The sequence below is a fragment of the Odocoileus virginianus genome, chromosome 17, assembly GCF_023699985.2.
Source record: "Odocoileus virginianus isolate 20LAN1187 ecotype Illinois chromosome 17, Ovbor_1.2, whole genome shotgun sequence".
NCBI lineage: Eukaryota > Metazoa > Chordata > Mammalia > Artiodactyla > Cervidae > Odocoileus > Odocoileus virginianus.
The window spans coordinates 53878614-53897652 of NC_069690.1; the positions used below are offsets into that span (position 1 = coordinate 53878614).

The following is a 19039-nucleotide window of genomic DNA, read 5'->3' on the forward strand; positions in this document are numbered from 1 at the left end:
GTTCCCTTTTCTTTATTTTGGCTCTCTCTGTTTGCAAGTCTGTTCAGGGTCTAATTTCCATCCTGACGCAAGGGTGGCCATTAATTTAGGCTCACTTGTTCAGTCGTGCTGTGGGGAGATAGGAACGCTGCCAAAAAACATCACTGGCGTGCGTGGGGAGCGCTCACAGTGTCTGGGCCACACTGGGTTTGCCCCCGCTCTCGACGTGTGTGCTTTCCCAGTCTACACTGCTCAGGCTCCAGGTTGCTCTGCAGGGGAACTGCCTAAAGCAGGACCTGGGTTACACGCACTTCCCAGGTCTAAGCCGCTCAGGTTCAGGTTCTCAGGTGCTCCACGAAGGCGCAGACTCGGTTGGGCCTGCGTTTTGTGTCCTTCCCAGGTCCGAGCAGCTCAGGTGCCCGGGTGCTTGGCGAGCGTGCTCTCCCCAGGTGGGCGATGCATCTTTTCATCTCCCCGGGCCCAGCCGCTGGGTTTCCCGGGTGCACTGCAAGAACACTGTCTCAGGTGTGCCCCGTGTCTCCTCTGGGGAGCTGATCTCTGACTGTGACCCTCCTGGAGGATGTCAACCATCCAGGATCCCAGGAAGACTTGGTTAGCAACTGGGAGCCTGCTCACAGCTTGGTGGAGGATGCCATCTCTGGTGCCGAGATTGCCCCTAGCCTTCCGGCTCTGGCTGTCACCCGCCTGCCTCTCTGCCTCTGGCAGAGGATGGGCCGGTCTGCAGCTGGCCATCTCTCTTCTGGTGTTCGCTCAGTCCTTTGTTCTGTGAGTGGGCCAGATTGTGCCTTAGAGCTCTTTGTGGGAAAGTTCTCTCTCTTTCTGTCTCTCTCTTTTTTTCTCTCTCTGGCTATCCCAGTTAGGCTGCTATCTCACATTAGCTTCCTCAGATTGTCTGTAGGGCATTCAGGCCTGGTCCTTACCCTTAACATGCAGCCCATGCCTCCCTGTTCAGGCCCCGCTCGCTGGTGGCGGACGCGAGCGTCTGGGCTACTTCTCTGCTGGGAGTTCTGGTTACGTGCACAATCTGTGGGATTTTTTTCCCCTCCCAGTTATGTTGCTCACTGAGACTCCAAAACTCCCCACAGACCCACCAGTGAGAGGGTTTCCTGGTGTTTGGAAACTTCTCCTCCTTCACGACTCCCTCCCTGGGACGGGTCTCCATCCCTAACTCTTTTGTCTCCCTTTTTATCTTTTATATTTTGTCCTACCTCCTTTTGAAGAGAATGGGCTGCCTTTCTGGGTGCCTGATGTCCTCTGCCAGCATTCAGAAGTTGTTTTGTGGAATTTGTTCAGCGTTCAAATGATCTTTCGAGGAATATGTGGTGGAGAAAGTGGTCTCCCTGTCCTATTCCTTTGCCATCTTATGGCCGCCCCTGGTTATCCATTTTAAATACAGCGGTGTACACGTCTATCCCAAACTTCCTAACTATCCTTTCCCCCATCCTTTCCCCTGCAACCATACATTCATTCTCTAAGTCTGGGCATCTCTTTCTGTTTTGTAAGTGAAATCATTTGTATCATTTAAGATTCCACAAGGATGCCATGCGATATTCTCTGAGAAGTCTTTTTTCCTAATCTGTTAGAGGCGAAACCTTGAGACTCTTGCCCCCTGAGAGGGGAGGGACACAAAGGAGAAAGAGCACGGTTTCAGCCTCCTGTCCTGCCATCCAGCTGAAGATTTTGCCTTCATGTAGCTAAAGCTCAGGTGGGACATTGACTGTATTTAAAGACAAAATGAGGTTGGGGAGGCCCACCCCAGACTTCCCAAAGACTCTGCAGACACAAGGAAGCATCAGAGGGGCTATGTGTGGGAGCCCCAGCTTGAGTACCCCAGAGGATAGAGTTATCAGGTTTAGCAAATAAAATCGCAGGACACTGGGGCTTCCCTGGCTTCCCTGGTGGTTAAGACTCCACCTTCCAGTGCAGGGGATGTGGGTTTGATCCCTGATTGTGGAGCTAAGATCCCACAGGCCTCTTTGCCAAGACAACAAAACAAATAAAACAGAAGCAATGAAGACTTTAAAGTGGTCTACATTATTAAAAAAGTCTTGAAAAAAACCCCACATATTAAAGAATCCACCTGCAATGTGGGAGACCTGGATTGGATCCCTGGGTTGGGGAGATCCCCTGGCAACCCAGTCCAGTATTTGTGCCTGGGAAATCCCATGGACAGAGGAGCCTGGCAGGCTACAGTCCATGGGGTCACAGAGAGTCAGACATGACTAAGCAACTAAGCATATCACCTCGCCGTGATATTCACAGGGTGAGATGTTCTCATAGCTCACACAACAGTCTAGGTACTCTAGCACTATTGCAACAATGCAGTCAGGCCCCTGCGTCCTTGCTCAGTTTACACTAGTCTCTGCCCAGCACCCCCGTCAAGGCCTCTCTGCCTGGAAGCCAGCTGGACTCTCGTCCGTCCTTCACTGGCACACGCAGCAGGTCTCTCCTGGCACAGTGTACATTCTTCTGCTACAGTGTTTATGAGACATACAGACTGTGCTGTTTGCCAAGGCATCTCCTATCCTGAGAACACTGCAGATCTAGAGTCAAGAGGAAAGTCTCTGTATCAGATGGGGAGCAGGCAGGTCCTGGAGGCACCAGCTGATCGCACTCATGAGTAGACCAGATCCTGTGATCTGGGGCATCAATGGACCGCAGAAGGAAGGCACACAGCTGGATCAGATGGTCCTGCGTGGTGTGCTGAACCTGCTGTAAGTGAATAGCTCCAGCACTTGGATAAATGTAGGGGTGACCAAAAAGCAGTGGTTCTCACAGAGGTTTTTTGCCATCACCCCCTTCCCATGCTCCCAGAGGACATTAGGCTGGGTCTGGAGACATTTTTGATTATCACTGGGGGAGGAGGTGCAATCGGCATCTGGTGGGTAGAGGCCGGGAATGTTGTTTAACACAGAAAGTTCCCTACAAAAAAGAACGATCTGGCCCCAAGTGTCCACAGTGTCAACGTTGAGAAACCCAGCATAATCCAAGCATGGAAGAGGGGAACTTTTTTTTCTAGTGGATATAACTTCAAGCAGTGGACATGTTTGCTAACTCTGCCTGAGTGGGCAGACGGCCAGAGGAATGAGGCTGCGTGGGGTCCTGGGCAGGTGATAACACTCCTCTGAATGATCAGGGAGGTTGGTACTGTGCTCACAGTCAAAAGTTCCAGTGTGGATTTCCTTAAGAGCCTGTTAGAATTCCCTGGAGGTCCAGACTCTCTCTTTCTGCATAGACACAGAGACAGAGTCACAGTAAGAAGTTGCCTATCTGCAAACCAAGACAGACCCTCACGATCTCCTGCCCAACCTCAATCACTCGTGTCTGAAGCACCAGCCCCACTCACCTGGGATGATGAGAAGGAGCAGAGCAGGGAGCAGCCACGTGGTCCAGCCTCCCATCCTTGGTGGTAACACACGCTCAGTACCCTTCAAGGATGCAAAGCCAAGGTCAAGAGTGGACACCCTGGACGTCCTTAAGGTTTAAGTGAAGCTGCTTGAATCTCCTTTGCACTTGTCTTTGATTCACTTCCCACTGTCAGCACCTACTTCTGCATTTTATATATTCGGAGGAAAGGGTGTCACACTTTGAGAAGATGAATTGCAGCAGGTGATGGGAGCTGTGTCCAGAAAGACAAAGACAAACACCATATGATTTCATATATAAAGGAAATCAACCCTGAATATTCATGGGAAGGACTGATGCTGCGGCTCTAAAACTCTGGCCACCTGATGCAAAGAACTGACTCATTGGAAAAGACACTGATGCTGGGAAAGATTGAAGGCAGGAGGAGAAGCGGGTAATAGAGGATGAGATGGTTGGATGGTATATCAACAACTCAATGGACATGAGTTTGGGCAAACTCAGGAAGATAGTGAAGGACAGGGAAGCCTGGCGTGTGGCAGTTCATGGGATCATAAAGAGTTGGACACGACTTACCAACTGAACAACAACAATCGCTTATATGTGGAATCTAAAATATGGGGAAAATAAACCTATCTACAAACCAGAAACAGACTCACAGATGCAGAGGATAGGCTTGTGGTTGCCAAGGGGGACGGTGGCTTGGGAAGGAAGGACTGGGAGTATGGGTTTAGCATATGTAAACTACTTTTTTGTAGGATGGATAAACAGCAAGTATGTTCTACTGTATAGCACAGGGAACTATATCAATATCCTGTGATAAACCATAGGGGAAAAGAATATATATATGTATATAAATATATAAATTCTATATGTGTAAAACTGAGTCACTTTGCTGTCAGCAGAGATTGGCACAACATCATAAATCACCTATACTTCAATTAAAAAATAAAATTGAAAGAACCATTAAAAAAACTAGGTCCCGGACTGACCTGTAGCACAGCTGTTCTTCTTGATAAAGGAAACGAGTGTCCCTCTAACTGCTGAGAAGGAGCTGCATAGATATTTACCGAAGGAGAGAGCAGCGTGAGCACTGGCATCTAAACAGGGTTAGCAGAATGAGGTGGAGCCGTCGCTGGGCTTGATGCGTCCCCCAGCCTCCTGACTCTGCGATCGGCTCCAGGTCAGAAACAAGATGGGACTGAAAGAGGGAGCAGAAGGGCACATGGCACACACACACATTCACGGCACTGAAAGAGTTGTGTGTGTGTGTGATCAGCCACTCAGTCATGCCCGACCCTTTGGGACCCCATGGGCTGTAGCCCACGAGGTCCCTCTGTCCATGGGGTTGAAAGAGATATAGCTTTCCATTTACTTATATTTCTCTCTCTCAATAGAATTTTAAAGTGATTAAAAATACAAACATATTTCCCATATGAATCACCCTGTGATTCCTAGATTCCTGAGATTCCTAGAATGAATCAAACTTGATCATATTGTATCATTCTTTTAAAGTACTTCCCCAAATTTATCTTTGATTATTTTATAGAAGAACCTTTGCACCAATGCCTGTCAATGAGATTGGACTATATTTTCTTTCTCATAAATGTTCTCTTGATCAGGTTGTCATATCAGTATTGCTCTGACTTCACCCCAAAATGTGCCTTCTTTCCACCCCAAAATGTTCCATTCCAGGCCTGGAATGGTTTCCATTGTGTTGGAAGTATCTGTTCCTTGAAGCTTTGGAAGGACAAATCACTGGGGTTTGTCCATCATTTTGAGGGTTGGATTGGGGACTGGAGGGAATAAATAGTTCCTTGGTAGCATTCTCAGATTTGTTCACAGCATTTTTAAGAAAATAATTTTATTTATTTATTTGGCTGTTCTCCTTGCCGCACGTGCTTTTCTTTAGCTGCAGAGACTGGGGGTATGCTCCAGTGGCAGCGCACGAGCTCCTCATTGCTGTGGCTTCTCCTGTTGCGAGCGTGGGTTCTAGAGCACAGGCTCAGTAGTTTTGGCCCACGGGACACGCGGGATCTTCCGGGACCGGATATCAAACCCGTGTCCCCTGAATTGCCAGGAGGATTCTTTAGCACTGAGCTGTCAGGGAAACCCTTTCTACAGTATTTTGAAGATTTCTATTTCATCTGCAGTAAGCTTAGGTAGTGTATATTTCCCTAGAAAATTGCTGGTCTAATCTCAGTTTATGAGCATACTTATGAACATTTTTTTTCAAAATGCTCTCTTGGGATTCTTTTAATTTTCTCTTTATCTGGGAATATTTTCTTTTTTAATTCCTCTGTTGTATTGTCTTTTTTCCCCCACATTTTCCTCCACTTCACAAAAGGTCAGTCCTTGGGTTTGTTCATGGTTTTACTGCTTTTCTGTTTTAAAATTCACTAAATTCTGCTTTTATCTTTTTGAGAGAGAGAGGGAAAGAGAGAGAGGGAGAAAGAGAGAGATGGAGGGAAAGGGAGAGAAATCTTCCTCTTGTAATAAGGTCATCATCCTATCAGAACAGGGCCCCACCCTCATGACCTCATCTAAACTGTTTACCTCCAACTGGGGTTGGAAAGAGACACAAATGTTTGGTCCATGATGGATGACTGACAAACATCTTAAAACTTAAATCAGGGATTTCCCTGGTGGTCCAATGGTAAAGACTCTGTGCTTCCAATGCGGGGGAGCTGAGTTCAATTCCTGGTGGAGGAACTAGGATCTCACATGCTGTGTGCCCCAGCCGAAAAAATTTAAAGACAACAGTAATAACAAAACAAGCCAGACTCGGATCTTCATCCCCAACCCATCTTTTCCCACTCCAGTTTATTACGATTCCATTCTTCCAATTGCTCCCCAAGCTGGAGTAATACTCTTGATCCCTCTCTTTTCCTCATACACCATATCTGGTCTGTTAAATTGTCCTTCCTTCAAAATACCAATCTCCAGGATCTAACCACTCCCCCCTCTGCCCTTAATTTGAGAGCCAGTCATCATCAACTCTTGGACTTTTGCAGACTAACTGGTCTCCCAGTTCTCACGTTAGACCCTCTTCCTCATCTGAATGGTATATTCAGTTCAGTTCAGTTGCTCAGTCATGTCCGACTCTTTGCAGCACACCAACCCCATGGACTGCAGCACTGCAGGCCTCCCTGTCCATCACCAATTCCTGGAGCCTACTCAAACTCATGTCCATTGTGTAAGTGATGCCATCCAACTGTCTTATCCTCTGTTGTCCCCTTCTCCTCCTGCCTTCAATCTTTCCCAGCATCAGGGTCTTTTCCAATGAGTCAGTTCTTCGCATCAGATGGCCAAAATATTGGAGTTTCAGCTTCAGCATCAGCCCTTCCAATGAATATTCAGGACTGATTTCCTTTAGGATGGACTGGTTGGATCTTCTTGCAGTCCAAGGGACTCTTGAGAGTCTTCTCCAACACCACAGTTCAAAAGCATCAGTTCTTCAGTGCTCAGCTTTCTTTATAGTCCAACTCTCACATCCATACATGACTACTGGAAAAACCATAGCCTTGACTAGACGGACCTTTGTTGACAAAGTAATGTCTCTGCTTTTTAATATGCTGTCTAGGTTGGTCATAACTTTCCTTCCAAGGAATAAGGGTCTTTTAATTTCATGGCTGTAATCACCATCTGCAGTGATTTTGGAGCCCAGAAAAATAAAGTCAGCCACTGTTTCTGCTGTTTCCCCATCTATTTGCCATGAAGTGATGGGACCGGATGCCATGATCTTAGTTTTCTGAATGTTGAGCTTTAAGCCGACTTTTTCACTCTCCTCTTTCACTTTCATCAAGAAGCTCTTTAGTTCTTCTTCACTTTCTGCCATAATGGTGGTGTCATCTGCATATCTGAGGCTATTGATATTTCTCCCAGCAATCTTGATTCCAGCTTGTGCTTCCTCCAGCCCAGGGTTTCTCATGATGTACTCTGCATATGAGTTAAATAAGCAGGGTGACAGTATACAGCCTTGATGTACTCCTTTCCCAATTTGGATCCAGTCTGTTGTTCCAAGTCCAGTTCTAACTGTTGCTTCCTGACCTGCATACAGGTTTCTCAAGAGACAGGTCAGGTGGTCTGGTATTCCCATCTCTTTCAGAATTTTCCACAGTTTGTTGTGATCCACACGGTCAAAGGCTTTGGTATAGTGAATAAAGCAGAAATAGATATTTTTTTGGAACTCTCTTGGTTTTTCAATGATCCAGCAGATGTTGGCAATTTGATCTTTGGTTCCTCTGCCTTTTCTAAATCCAACTTGAACATGTGGAAGTTTATGGTTCATGAAGCCTGGCTTGGAGAATTTTGAGCATTACTTTATTAGCGTGTGAGATGAGTGCAATTGTGTGGTAGTTTGAACATTCTTTGGCACTGCCTTTCTTTGGGATTGGAATGAAGACTGACCTTTTCCAGTCCTGTGGCTACTACTGAGTTTTCCAGATTTGCTGGCATATTGAGCGTAACACTTTCACAGCATCATCTTTTAGGACTTGAAATAACTCAACTGAAATTCCATCACCTCCACTAGCTTTGTTCATAGTGATGCTTCCTAAGGTCCACTTGACTTCACGTTCCAGGATGTCTGGCTCTAGGTGAGTGATCACACCATAGTGATTATCTGGGTCATGAAGATCTTTTTGGTACAGTTCTTCTGTGTATTCTTACCACCTCTTCTTGATATCTTCTGCTTCTGTTAGGTCCACACCATTTTTGTCCTTTATTGTGGTCATCTTTGCATGAAATGTTCCCTTGATATCTTTAATTTTCTTGAAGAGATCTCTAGTCTTTCCCATTCTATTGTTTTCCTCTATTTCTTTTCCTTGATCACTGAGGGAAGCCTTTCTTATCTCTCCTTGCTATTGTTTAGAACTCTGCATTCAAATGGGAATATATTTCCTTTTCTCCTTTGCCTTTAGCTTCTCTTCTTTTCTTCAGCTATCTGTAAGCCCTCCTCAGACAACCGTTTAGCCATTTGCATTTCTTTTTCTTGGGGAGGGGATGGTCTACTCTCCATTTATTAAAAAGATTTTTTTTTTTTCATCTGGACCATTTTTAAGGTCTTTACTGAATGTGTTACAATATTGTTTCTGTTCTATGTTTTGGGTTTTTGGCTACAAGACATGTGGTATCTCAGCTCCCCAACCAGAGACTGAACCTACGCCCCCTGCATTGAAAGGCGAAGTCTTAACCATTGGACCATCAGGGAAGTCCCTATTCCGCATTTAACAGCAAGAACGATGCTGTGGAAACAAACATGGGATCATGCCACTCCTCTGCTCAAAACCCTCCAAGGTCCCCACTGCACTCTTGAGTTTCTCTGTGACATCATGTCCAACTAATCTCCCTCCATTCCGTCCTTGGCAGCCTCACTGGCCTCCACGATGCCCTTCATCTATGCCATCAAGGGCCAAGACAGAGCCAGCCTCACAGGGGTACAGTCGGTGTAGCATCAGCAGGCTTCACACTTAGAAGGGCCACATGCTTGGCTGATACTCCATTGCTGCCATCTGGAAATTCTTTTTTTTTTTTTTTTAGTATTTCTTTATTTATTTGACTGCACTGGGTCTTAGTCATGGCACTCAGGATCTTTGATCTTCATTGCGTCACTCTTAGTTGTGGCATGTGGGATCCAGTTCCCTGACCAGGGATCAAATCTGGGCTCCCTGCATTGGGAGCACAGAGTGTTAGCCACTAGACCTCTCCTGAAATTCTTAATATTTCAAGAATAAGGGTATTTTCATCTTGCACTGGGCCCTGCAAACAGCTGACTGTGTCCGGACAAGGCTGTCAGTGCTTGATCACACGGGACTGCCTGTGCCAGCCACAGGAAATGGGCTATCTTTACAAAGAGGAGGATTGCTCAGAAAATCTAGATAGAATTTAACCGAGACTGGCGTGGCTGTCTGGGCAACACTGATTTACAGAAGGGTGGATGGGCCCATCAACCGCAGGCAAGGAATGGGATGGGCATCATCTTCACAAGAAGCAGCAACTGGAACTGCACATGCAAATGTGCTACGTGAGAATGACCTTCAACAAGTTTTCAGCATCATTATCTCACGATGTCCCAAGGCCCCAGCTTCCCTCATTTTCTGACGAACTGAGAACAGCTCTAAGAGGCTGATGGAGGCAGCAGAAAAGAGCCAAGAAAAGCAGAAAAGGGAAACAGTGAGTGGAACTGGGTGAGGAGGCTCCAGGCTCTGGAGGAGCTTGGAGAGATCACCGGGGGACCGGGCCACGCGGCTGCTGGCGGCTCTGCTGCTGCTCTGCGTCCCCGGTGAGCGGGGCTGGGCCTGACGTGGGGAAGAGCATGTGGGCGAGTCAGGGTGACACGGTGTGAGCAAAGGGTGGTGATGGGAAGGAGAGGAAGCATAAGGAAGCAGAGGGCGAGATGTGCCCGTAAAAAGCCCACCTCAGCGTATTTGCTCACTGGGAAAGGAGGAGTATGAGATGTAAAGCGTGCTTCCCACACAGACAGCATATACTGAGCCCTAAGTTATATCTGGCCACTGGAGTCATTATCCCCAACATGGTTAAAATCAGGAATGTCATCTTGATACACCAGAGAGAAGGGTGGGGGGAGCAGAGAACTAATACTAATTGGACAAATCAATTAGACAAGATTTTCTCTTGTTACTTAACCCAATCTTTGAAAGTGAAAGTGAAGTCGCTCAGTCATGTCTGACTCCTTGCAAACCCATGATCTGTAGCCCACCAGGCTCCTCCGTCCATGAGATTTTCCAGGCAAAAATACTGGAGTGAGTTGCCATTTCCTTATCCAATCCTTAATTTTTATTAAAACGAGACTGTATGGTGGAAGGGAGGCTGAGAAGGAGGAGAGATATGTAGACATATAACGGATCCATGTTGTATACAGCAGAAACTAACACAGCATTGTAAAAAATTTTTTTAAAATAATAAAAATTATATAAAATTAATTATATTATTTATGCATTAATAAATACTATTTATTGTATTAAATAAATAATAAAAATAATAAATACATTTAGAAAAAGACAGACAAACTCAGAAAGGTGCAGATAATTTATTCAAAATCTGTTCATAAAGACACACACAGACAACAGACTTCTCCAGAAGTCCAGTGGCTAAGACAGTGCCCTGTCAATGCAGGGAGCCTGGGTTCCATCCCCGGATAGGGAACTAGATCCCACATGCTGCAACTAAAGATCCTGCATGCTGCAAGTAAGACCCAGCACAGCAGAATAAGTAAATTAAAAAGATATGTATATACATTTATAAAAGACATAGTCAAGATTCAAACCAAATACTTTTCTATCCAAGGGCATCCGGCTTTTTAATAGTACAATGTCAGTTACGTCTAAGTCCCCAGTGAATATCCCTTTATGTATGGAGGCCCTGATGCACTGTGGGCCCAGTGCCTCTCCGGGGGTCTGGGCTGGCCCCACGTGGTGGGGCGCGCGGGGCAGGGCGGGGGTGTTCCTGCTCTGTGGGCCCCTGGAAAGGAAGGCTGCTGGGAATGTGGTCAGTCCTGGTCTGAGAGAAAAAGTCAAGGTTTCTTTTTGAGGCCCTGGGGGGCAGGGAGCTTGCTCTAGGGGCTGCTGGGGGAGTCACTCACGCTGGCTCCAGGTCAGAGTCTGGTGGAGCATCAGAGGGCAGGGAGGTTCTGGATGGAACTCCAAGTGTCCCTCACGTTTCCCGTCCTCATCTGAGGAAGCGGGGCCCCAGATCTTGAAGGCTGGGGCCCGGGCAACTCAAAGAGTCAAGTGTCAAGAGTCCAGGCCAGAAGTCGCCCTCCTCCCGCGCCCCGTCCCGCCCCTCCTCCCCTCTTCCCTTCCCCTCCCTCCCATCCTCGCGGTCAGAGTTGGACAGAACAGCGCTTGCAAAGCCCAGCAGCAGATGCACAGAGAAGGCTCAGCGCGGCTGCCCCAGCTTGCCGTGAGTCCCAAGCCTCAGTGTGGAGGTCTTCCGGCTGCGGCATTTGGCCCCCTCCAGCAAGGCTGCTGGACCTCAGCACTGCTGACCTGGGGGCGCCTCGCTCTGTGTGGTGGAGGGCGCCTCGTGCACTGAGAGATGTTTAGCAGCATCCCTGGCCTCTGCCCACTGGATGGCAGGAGCAATTCGCTCCCCCCTGCCGCTCCACAATGGAGACCCTCAAAGGTGTCTTCAGACAGTGCCAGGTCTCTCCCGCCGGGACTATCGCTGTTGCTTGGGAGCCACTGCACCGGGGAATGTTGGTGGGAGAAGCAGACAGCGTCCTCTTGCGGAATATAGGTCCATGGGCCACTTGGACTTGCTGGGAAATCAAGTGTCCAAATTCAAGATGTTGAAGGTGAAGAAGTGGGAATTCCGTGGTGGTCCAGTGGTTAGGACTCAGCATTTTTCCTTCTGAGGGCCCTGGCTTCGATCCCTGGGGCGGGGTGGGGGACTAAGATGCTGCAAGCTGGGCAGCTCAGCCAAAAACTTTTTTGAAAATGAAGAAGCAAAAAATGTATTTTGTATGTTAATTTGAGCATTAAACAAAAGCAAAAGGCTCCCAATCTGTGGGTGACACTATTGCCTCAATGGTTGGTTGGATGGGTGGATGGGGAAAGGGAAGGAAAGAGAAAGGGAGGGAGGGAAGGATGGCTGGATGGACAGACAGACAGGTGATCAGTAAGTAGATTATTTGGGCTTCCCTGCTGGCTCAGATGGTAAAAAACCTGCCTGCCATGGCAGAGACCTGGGTTTGATCCCTGGATCAGAAAGATCCCCTGGAGAAGGAAATGGCAACCCACTCCAGCATTCTTGCCTGGAGAATCCCATGGACAGAGGAGCCTGGCAGACTATATAGTCCACGGGGGTGCAAAGAGCTGGGCATGACTTGGCGACTAAACAACAACAATCGTCACAGAGTTCTGGCCTCCTTCACACGCTTGTTACTCAGTTTGTTAGCTTGTTAGTTGCAAAGTGTCAGACACAACCAAAGCGACTCACACACACACACACACACACAAGTATATTACATACACAATCCTTTTTCAGAAGTTTGGTACTTTGCCAAAACCATCTCTCATCTGACCTTTATACCGGGCTAACCCATTGCCTCCTTGGCTTCTGATCCCTCCTTCCTCTGGCCTCAGGGTGACTTCCAGGTTCCCAGAGGACCTGAGCCCCCAGGCGCCTCTGGCCCAGGCTCTTTAGGGTGAACAGAGGACTGACTGTGTCTTCCCGGCTCTTTGTCCCTGAATGGCCCCAGCACCGTGACGGGCGCTGTGGGGGCTCCCTGAGCGTGGAGTGTCGCTACGAGGAGGAATACAGGGCATTTCACAAATACTGGTGCAGACAGCGTGCTTCCCGCTTTGGCAGCGGGCTGTGCAGACCAGCGGGTCCGAAGTGCAGGTGAAGAGCGGCCGGGTGTCTGTCACGGACCATCCAGAGGACCTCGCCTTCACAGTGACGTTGGAAAGCCTCACTGCAGACGATGCAGGGAAATACAGGTGTGGGGGGTGTGATGATTCTGAAGGAAGAAGGACCCCTTGGCTTCCTGCCTGATCCCTTTTTCCAGGTTCAAGTGATTGTCTCCCCAGGTAAGACCCTCCTTTTCTCTGGTACTGGCGGTGAAAGAATCTGAGCTCAGCTCTGCTGGGACGTCCCAGGAAATCTCAGCCCAGGGGAGAGGAACTGGGCCTGGTGGTGTATGTCAGAGCTTCAGGGCCAAGTGCATCGTGTGCATGTGAGTGTGTGTCTGGTGTGTGAGTGTGTAAGAGGGTGTGAGAGTGAGGGGGGACACCCAGGTTCTGCCACCGCCCTGGGTCCTGACAATGCCTGTGGCCTCGGGGATTCTGAGGCTGTAGAGGGGGAAGGGCCCGCTGTTATCCTGGATCCATCAGGACTAAGGGGCTCTTGCCATCTCCCTGTGCTCACAGGGCATAGGGTGTGTGTGTGTGTGGGGGGGTGGGCACTCTAAAAGCATCTCTTCTCACTCTCCCCTGGCTTCTGCTGTCAGAATTGGGGCCTCTCAACAACCCAGATCCTCACCCAGGAGCCCTGAGTGGTCCAGGCTCATCCCTCTGACTGTGTGATCCTGAAGGGCAAGCCCCAGCCCCAGCTCTTCCCCTGGGCCTTTCCTTGGCCGCTGACCGCTGTGCTGACCCAGGGAAAACCCATTCCCCGGAGGCACCAGCAACTGGGCTGGGGGCCGAGGGGAGTGGTTTGTAGGCATGGGAAAGCCTGAGAGGGAGCGCCCAAGCCTCCAGCCCCTGTCTGGGCCTTAGGAAGCATCTCTAAGAACCAAGCTAGTGGAGGTGATGGAATTCCAGTTGAGCTATTTCAAATCCTGAAAGATGATGCTGTGAAAGGGCTGCACTCAATACGCTGTGCATATTGTGCATAAGTGCTGTGTCTCTGTCTGTCTGGCATCCTCTCTGTCTCCTCAGCCTCCCTCTGCTTCTGCTCCTTTCTCTTCTGGACTCTGAACCCTCAGAGTGGTGGGCAGCAGGGAGCCCACAAACCCCTGGACCGGACAAGGTGGAAGTGGGCTGGGGAACCACTAACAGAATATTTTAAAAATATTTCCTTACTTATTTATGGGTGTGCTAGATCTTCATTGCTGCACACGGGCTTTTTCCCCGGTGTGGCAAGTGGGCGCAACCCTCCAGCTCTGGGGCATAGGCTTCTCCTGGCAGTGGCTTCTTTGGTTGCTGAGCACAGGCTCTAGGATGCTGAGGCTTCAGTAGCTTCCGCTCTGCTGTCTTCTGCCAGCGTGGACAGGGTGAGGGTGGGGTAGCATGTGGATGCACTGGCTAGGGGGTAAGACCTGAGGTCCAACTCTTGTGCTGACCTTCACACACTCCTGTTTTCAACAAGGTGAGGAAAAGGAAAATGCTTAATGCTAGAGGCAACGACGCTGGTCCTGGTTGTGTCACCTGGACACAGAACATGTTGGGATGGAGTTGGGTGGAGATACTCCTATATGTTGGTCAGGCCTGGGTCTGAGCATGAGGAGGTGATGGTCCCAGAACACCTGTCCAGCCCCTTCTGTGAGTTCCCTGTCCTCTGTGGACTGGGAGCGATGCAGGTGACAGGCAACTGGCTGGGGAGAGTCGTGGACAGGACACCGTTCTTCACCCTCCACTGTTCTTCACTCCACCTTCCATCACAGCCTTCAGTAGCAACAGCTCTACGTGGACTTCTGGATCGCTCAGCCAGCAGCAAGGGTAAGGTGCAGGCCTCGTCGTGTCCTCTGTCATCTTCACGCTTCTTCCCAAGGGCAGGGCTTCCTTAATGAGTCACCACTCAACAAACATTTCATTTACTTGCTGTGTGCCAGGAACTGATCCAAAGGCTAGGAATATGACTGTGAACTAATGGGCAAAGTTGTGCTTTCATGGAAGTTTCTTTCTTTTTTTTTTTTTTGGAAGTTTCTTTCAAATGGGTAGATTTTAGGCAATGGCAAGATGGATAAGAAGATAGATAGATGATAGATAGATAGATATGGATGATCGATAGATACAAAGATACATACACACATAGGAATAGATAGAGGACAGTTGATAGAGATGTGTGAAAGGAAGGATAGCTAGATATGGCTGGCTGGCTGGCTGGCTGGCTGGATGGATGGATAGATGGGTGGGTAGATGGATGGATGGATGATACGTACATAGATGAATATAGATAGATATGGATGCATGATTGATAGATACATACATACAGAGGATAGTTGGTAGAGACAGAGATATGTGACAGGATGGATAGATATATGATAGATAACAGAGGTAGATGGAGAGGTGGATACTTGGATAGATGATAGATAGATAATAGAGGAAAGGTCAGTTAACGGCAATCACGGTGAGGAAAATGAAGCAGGTGTGTAAGGATAGGGTGAGAGGTGTTTGGGAAGATGACGGGGTGTGATGAAGGCGACCGAGATGCTCAGTGAAAACAAAGAACCAAGAGATTGTCTTAGTTTAGGTTTGTTCAAACTCTATCCTAAGACACGTTTTGGCGAGTTGATCCCAGGAATATTGGTGAGGGAACAGGGAAGCAGGGAACGCCAGGGAAAGAGGTGTCACCCTGGCAATGGGGCTCACTCCCTCTCAGAGAGACTCTGTGGGGCATCCCCCGGGACGGTCCCACAGCATGGTGAGGAAGCCAGGGTGGTGGTCCACACACACTGGCCCTTGTGGTGGGAGAAGATGGAGAGGCTGGCAGTTTTCATACAGAGCGATGAGGGATGGCCTCTCAGAAAAAGTGACATGTGAGCAGAAACCTGAAGGAAGGGGGAGAGCTCACCGCGGAGCCTGGAGGAGTGCCCAGGCAGAGGGTTCTATAGCACATGTGGCCTGCTTGGTGCAGGAAGCCACATACACCCCAAAACCAGAGATCGCCCTCAGGCCAAGGATGTGGGAGACCACTGGTGGGCTCAGTACTGTCCAAGCGGCCAGGAGCTCACGGGGGCCAAGAGGGAACGAGGTGGGGTATCAACAGGGTCAGCCCCAGGGGCCCAGTGTAATCTCGGAGGTGACCCTGGAGGGCCGCCTTAGGCTGGGAGCCAAGCGGAGGGCCGGGGAGGCGGAGAAAGTAAGCAGAAGCTCAGGATGGGAAGAGGATGTGGCTTTTGTGAGCAGCTGGAGTGAGGGCAGGTCCCGGGACCCGGAGGTGAGAGAACTGGCCATGAGCTGAGCTAGGAGTTGAGATTGTTGTGGTTGAGTCTGCGGAACCATTTACACAGAAAAGATGCTCTCCCACGCGATTGTTAAGGGTGAGTGGGGACTTCCCCGGTGGTCCAGTGGCTAAGACTCCACGCTCCCAACGCAGGCAGCCCAGGTTCAACCCCTGGTCAGGGAAGTAGGATTCTACTTGCCAGAACTAAAGATCCTGCATACCGCTACTAAAACCCAATGCAGTCTCAATACCAACCAGACTTGACCTTGATTTTGAGTTTTGAGGCCACAGGACCTGAACACAGAGGAAGATGGGGGAGGGCCCTGGGCCTCCTGTTGAAGCAGAAACTCACCACATCCCCCCACAGGCCCCGGCTGGGCAGCACCCACTTCCTGCTCCTGGTCTTCCTGAAGGTGCCCCTGCTCCTGGGCCTGCTCGGTGCCCTCCTCTGGGTCAGCGGGCAATTTGTGGGGAGACAGAACCAGTCTGACCAAGACAATCTGCAGCCTTGCTCCCTCGCCATCAATATACTGTCCAGAGCAGATTAGAGAAGAACTTCTGACCTTGAACTTCACGTCGCTTTTCACCTTATAGCCAGAGACTCGATTAAAAAAAAAAAAACTTAAAAAGTTTAATGAACTATATCACGTATACAAGTGTCTATATGATGTTTACCTGCCTGGTGCTTGGCTGGGGAGAACCAGGGAGAGCATTTCACAAGGGCACCCAGAACCCCTCATTCCCTAGGAGGGAGCCCCAGGCACAGCACCGCTCATCAGGGGACCCCAGGGCCCGATTTTCTGCCATCTCACCCACCTGCGTTTCTTTCCCCCAGGTATAGATTCTCGACTCTTCATTTCTTCATTCACTCACCAAATACAAAGAGCCTGGCATGTTCCTAGGTGTCGGGGAGAGAGCAATCATTAAAACATGGGTTTATATTCTAATGGGAGTTTTTAAAAACAATAAAGATATAACACTGATTTATAATAAGCGTTGTGGGGACTTCTCTGGTGGTCCAGTGGTTAAGACTTCGCCTTTCAATACGGGGAGTGTGGGTTTGATCCCTGGTCAGGGAACTAAGATTCCACATGCCTCATGGCCAAAAAACCAAAACATAAACAACAGAAGCAATGTTGTAACAAATTCAATAAGCACTTTAAAAATGGTTCACATAAAAAAAAAGAAGTCTTTATAGAGAAAAAAAAAAAAAACCAGACCGGAATTCAGAGGGTGGGGTGACAGGAGGGCAGAGACGACCTCTCGGATGAGAGCCTCTGGCTGGTGGGGAGGTGGACGGGCTGGATGGAGGCAAAGGCCTGGGTCAAGAAGCCGCAGGGGCTGGGACGACCCTCCCTCTCCAGCCGGGTGATCCCCTCTGAGTCAGCCAGCATCAAAAGCAGTCTCTGTAAAATGGAGCCTCTTGCTCTCTGGGAGGTGGGAGCTTGGGTCGAGGTGTAGTTTACCTTGTTGGGACCCATCGCCCGTGTCTGAGCCCCAGGTCGGTCGGAAGCCTTGCTGGGTGGATGTGGCATCTCTATTTCCTGATCTCAAGGGCAAAAGTAGAAGGTGACCACTCGGGCTTCCCAGGTGGTGCTAGTGGTAAACACCACCTGCAATGCAGGAGACATAAGAGATGCAGGTTCGATCTCTGGGTCGGGAAGATCCCCTGGAGGAGGGCACGGCAATCCAGTCCAGTGTTCTTGTCTGGAGAATCCCATGGACAGAGGAGCCTGGGGAGCTCAGACACGACTGAGGAAGTCGGCACACACCAGGGCCCACTTGTGGCAGTTCTTCAGCCCACCACCAGGAGGTGCTAGAGGCCTCTTGCAGAGCTTCACTCCAAGGACACACGAACAATTCTCCAACGGGATTGCCTCTCAGCTGCTGAATCTGATCCTGGCCACCCTGAGCATCAGAACAAGACCCGTTGCATCCCGACAGCCGTTCCTCTCCAGACTGAGTCCTACAGCCCCTTCCCTCTCGTCAGCCTGAGCTGTCTGAGTAGGGGGTCACCTTCCCACCCTGGGACCGACCAGACACGGACCCAGACATCCAGGAGTTCCAGGGCCAGAGCTCAAGGTACAATCAGGGCTCTGTGGCCCAGTGGGTAGTTCGGACTGGAGTTGATCAAGGTCCTAAAGAGCCGTTCCCCAGGGAGGGGCTAGACCCAGGTAAGAAAGATGAGGACACGTCTGATTCCAGTCCGGGACTTCAGCTTCCCTGAGCAGCCGCTCCCTAACTGTTCTTCTGGATGTCTTCCTCTCTGGGAGGAGTGGAGAGACCCAGCGCCGCCTGCTAAACGTGTCTGCTCGCTTGGAACTCGAAGTGGTGATGACTGTCAGTTTCCTTGTATTAGCCATGAGTGAGGGAAGCTGCTATTCCTATCAAACCACCAGTAGATGTGTAAGTGAGCAGGACCCTATGGGGCCTTCCCGGGGTTGGGGTGTGTGTGGGGTGGTCAGGCCTTCCCTCTTATCCCCTGCTCCAGCTCTCTCTGAAGTACCTACGCAATAGTATTTGATGCACATTTCCTGAGCTGTTTTGCAGGGGTGAAAACCCCCCACCAAAGGGAAGATGTTGACTACTTGATAACCATGAGCACCCGGCCCCAGGTCTCCTGGAGCCTCAGGACTGGTAGACGGAACCCCTGTGACACCCTCTGCTCCTCCTCATCAGCCAATCAGAGGATCATGGGGGACACTGCGACCACCTCCCTCAAGCTGGCTTTTAAAAATGCTTTGCTGAAGTCTTTCAGGGAGTTCAAGGATTTCTAGGGTATGAGCCTCCGCTTCTTGCAATGAAATTTCCTTTCCTCCGACGTTTCAGTTTGTTTGGCCTCACTGTGCCTCAGGCACATGAACTTGCATCAGCAAATTAAGTTTTAATCCAGAAGTCATTTTATAGCCCAATTAATTCTACTTTATGGCCATTTGTGTAACAGAAAGTCAATTCGTGAACTTGGCACATTTAAAATACACTGCAATTTTTATAATCCTCTTTTGGCATCTCTCCTTTTTTTAAGACTCTAAGAGCTTCAAAAAAT

The 19039-nt window shown here is 49.3% G+C and overlaps 1 protein-coding gene across 1 annotated transcript; it reads left to right on the forward strand.

Annotated features, from left to right (window-relative positions):
* Nucleotides 1-12554: 12554 nt before the first annotated feature.
* Nucleotides 12555-18770, forward strand: CD300H (CD300H molecule; the record flags this gene model as incomplete). The annotated part of the gene is given in 8 exon segments (XM_020872733.2): nucleotides 12555-12606; nucleotides 12609-12674; nucleotides 12677-12831; nucleotides 12833-12917; nucleotides 14492-14546; nucleotides 16361-16445; nucleotides 18002-18167; nucleotides 18673-18770. Coding segments are annotated over 8 exon segments (762 nt in total), but the record flags the coding sequence as incomplete, so codon positions are not given.
* Between the last annotated feature and the right edge of the window lie 269 nt (nucleotides 18771-19039).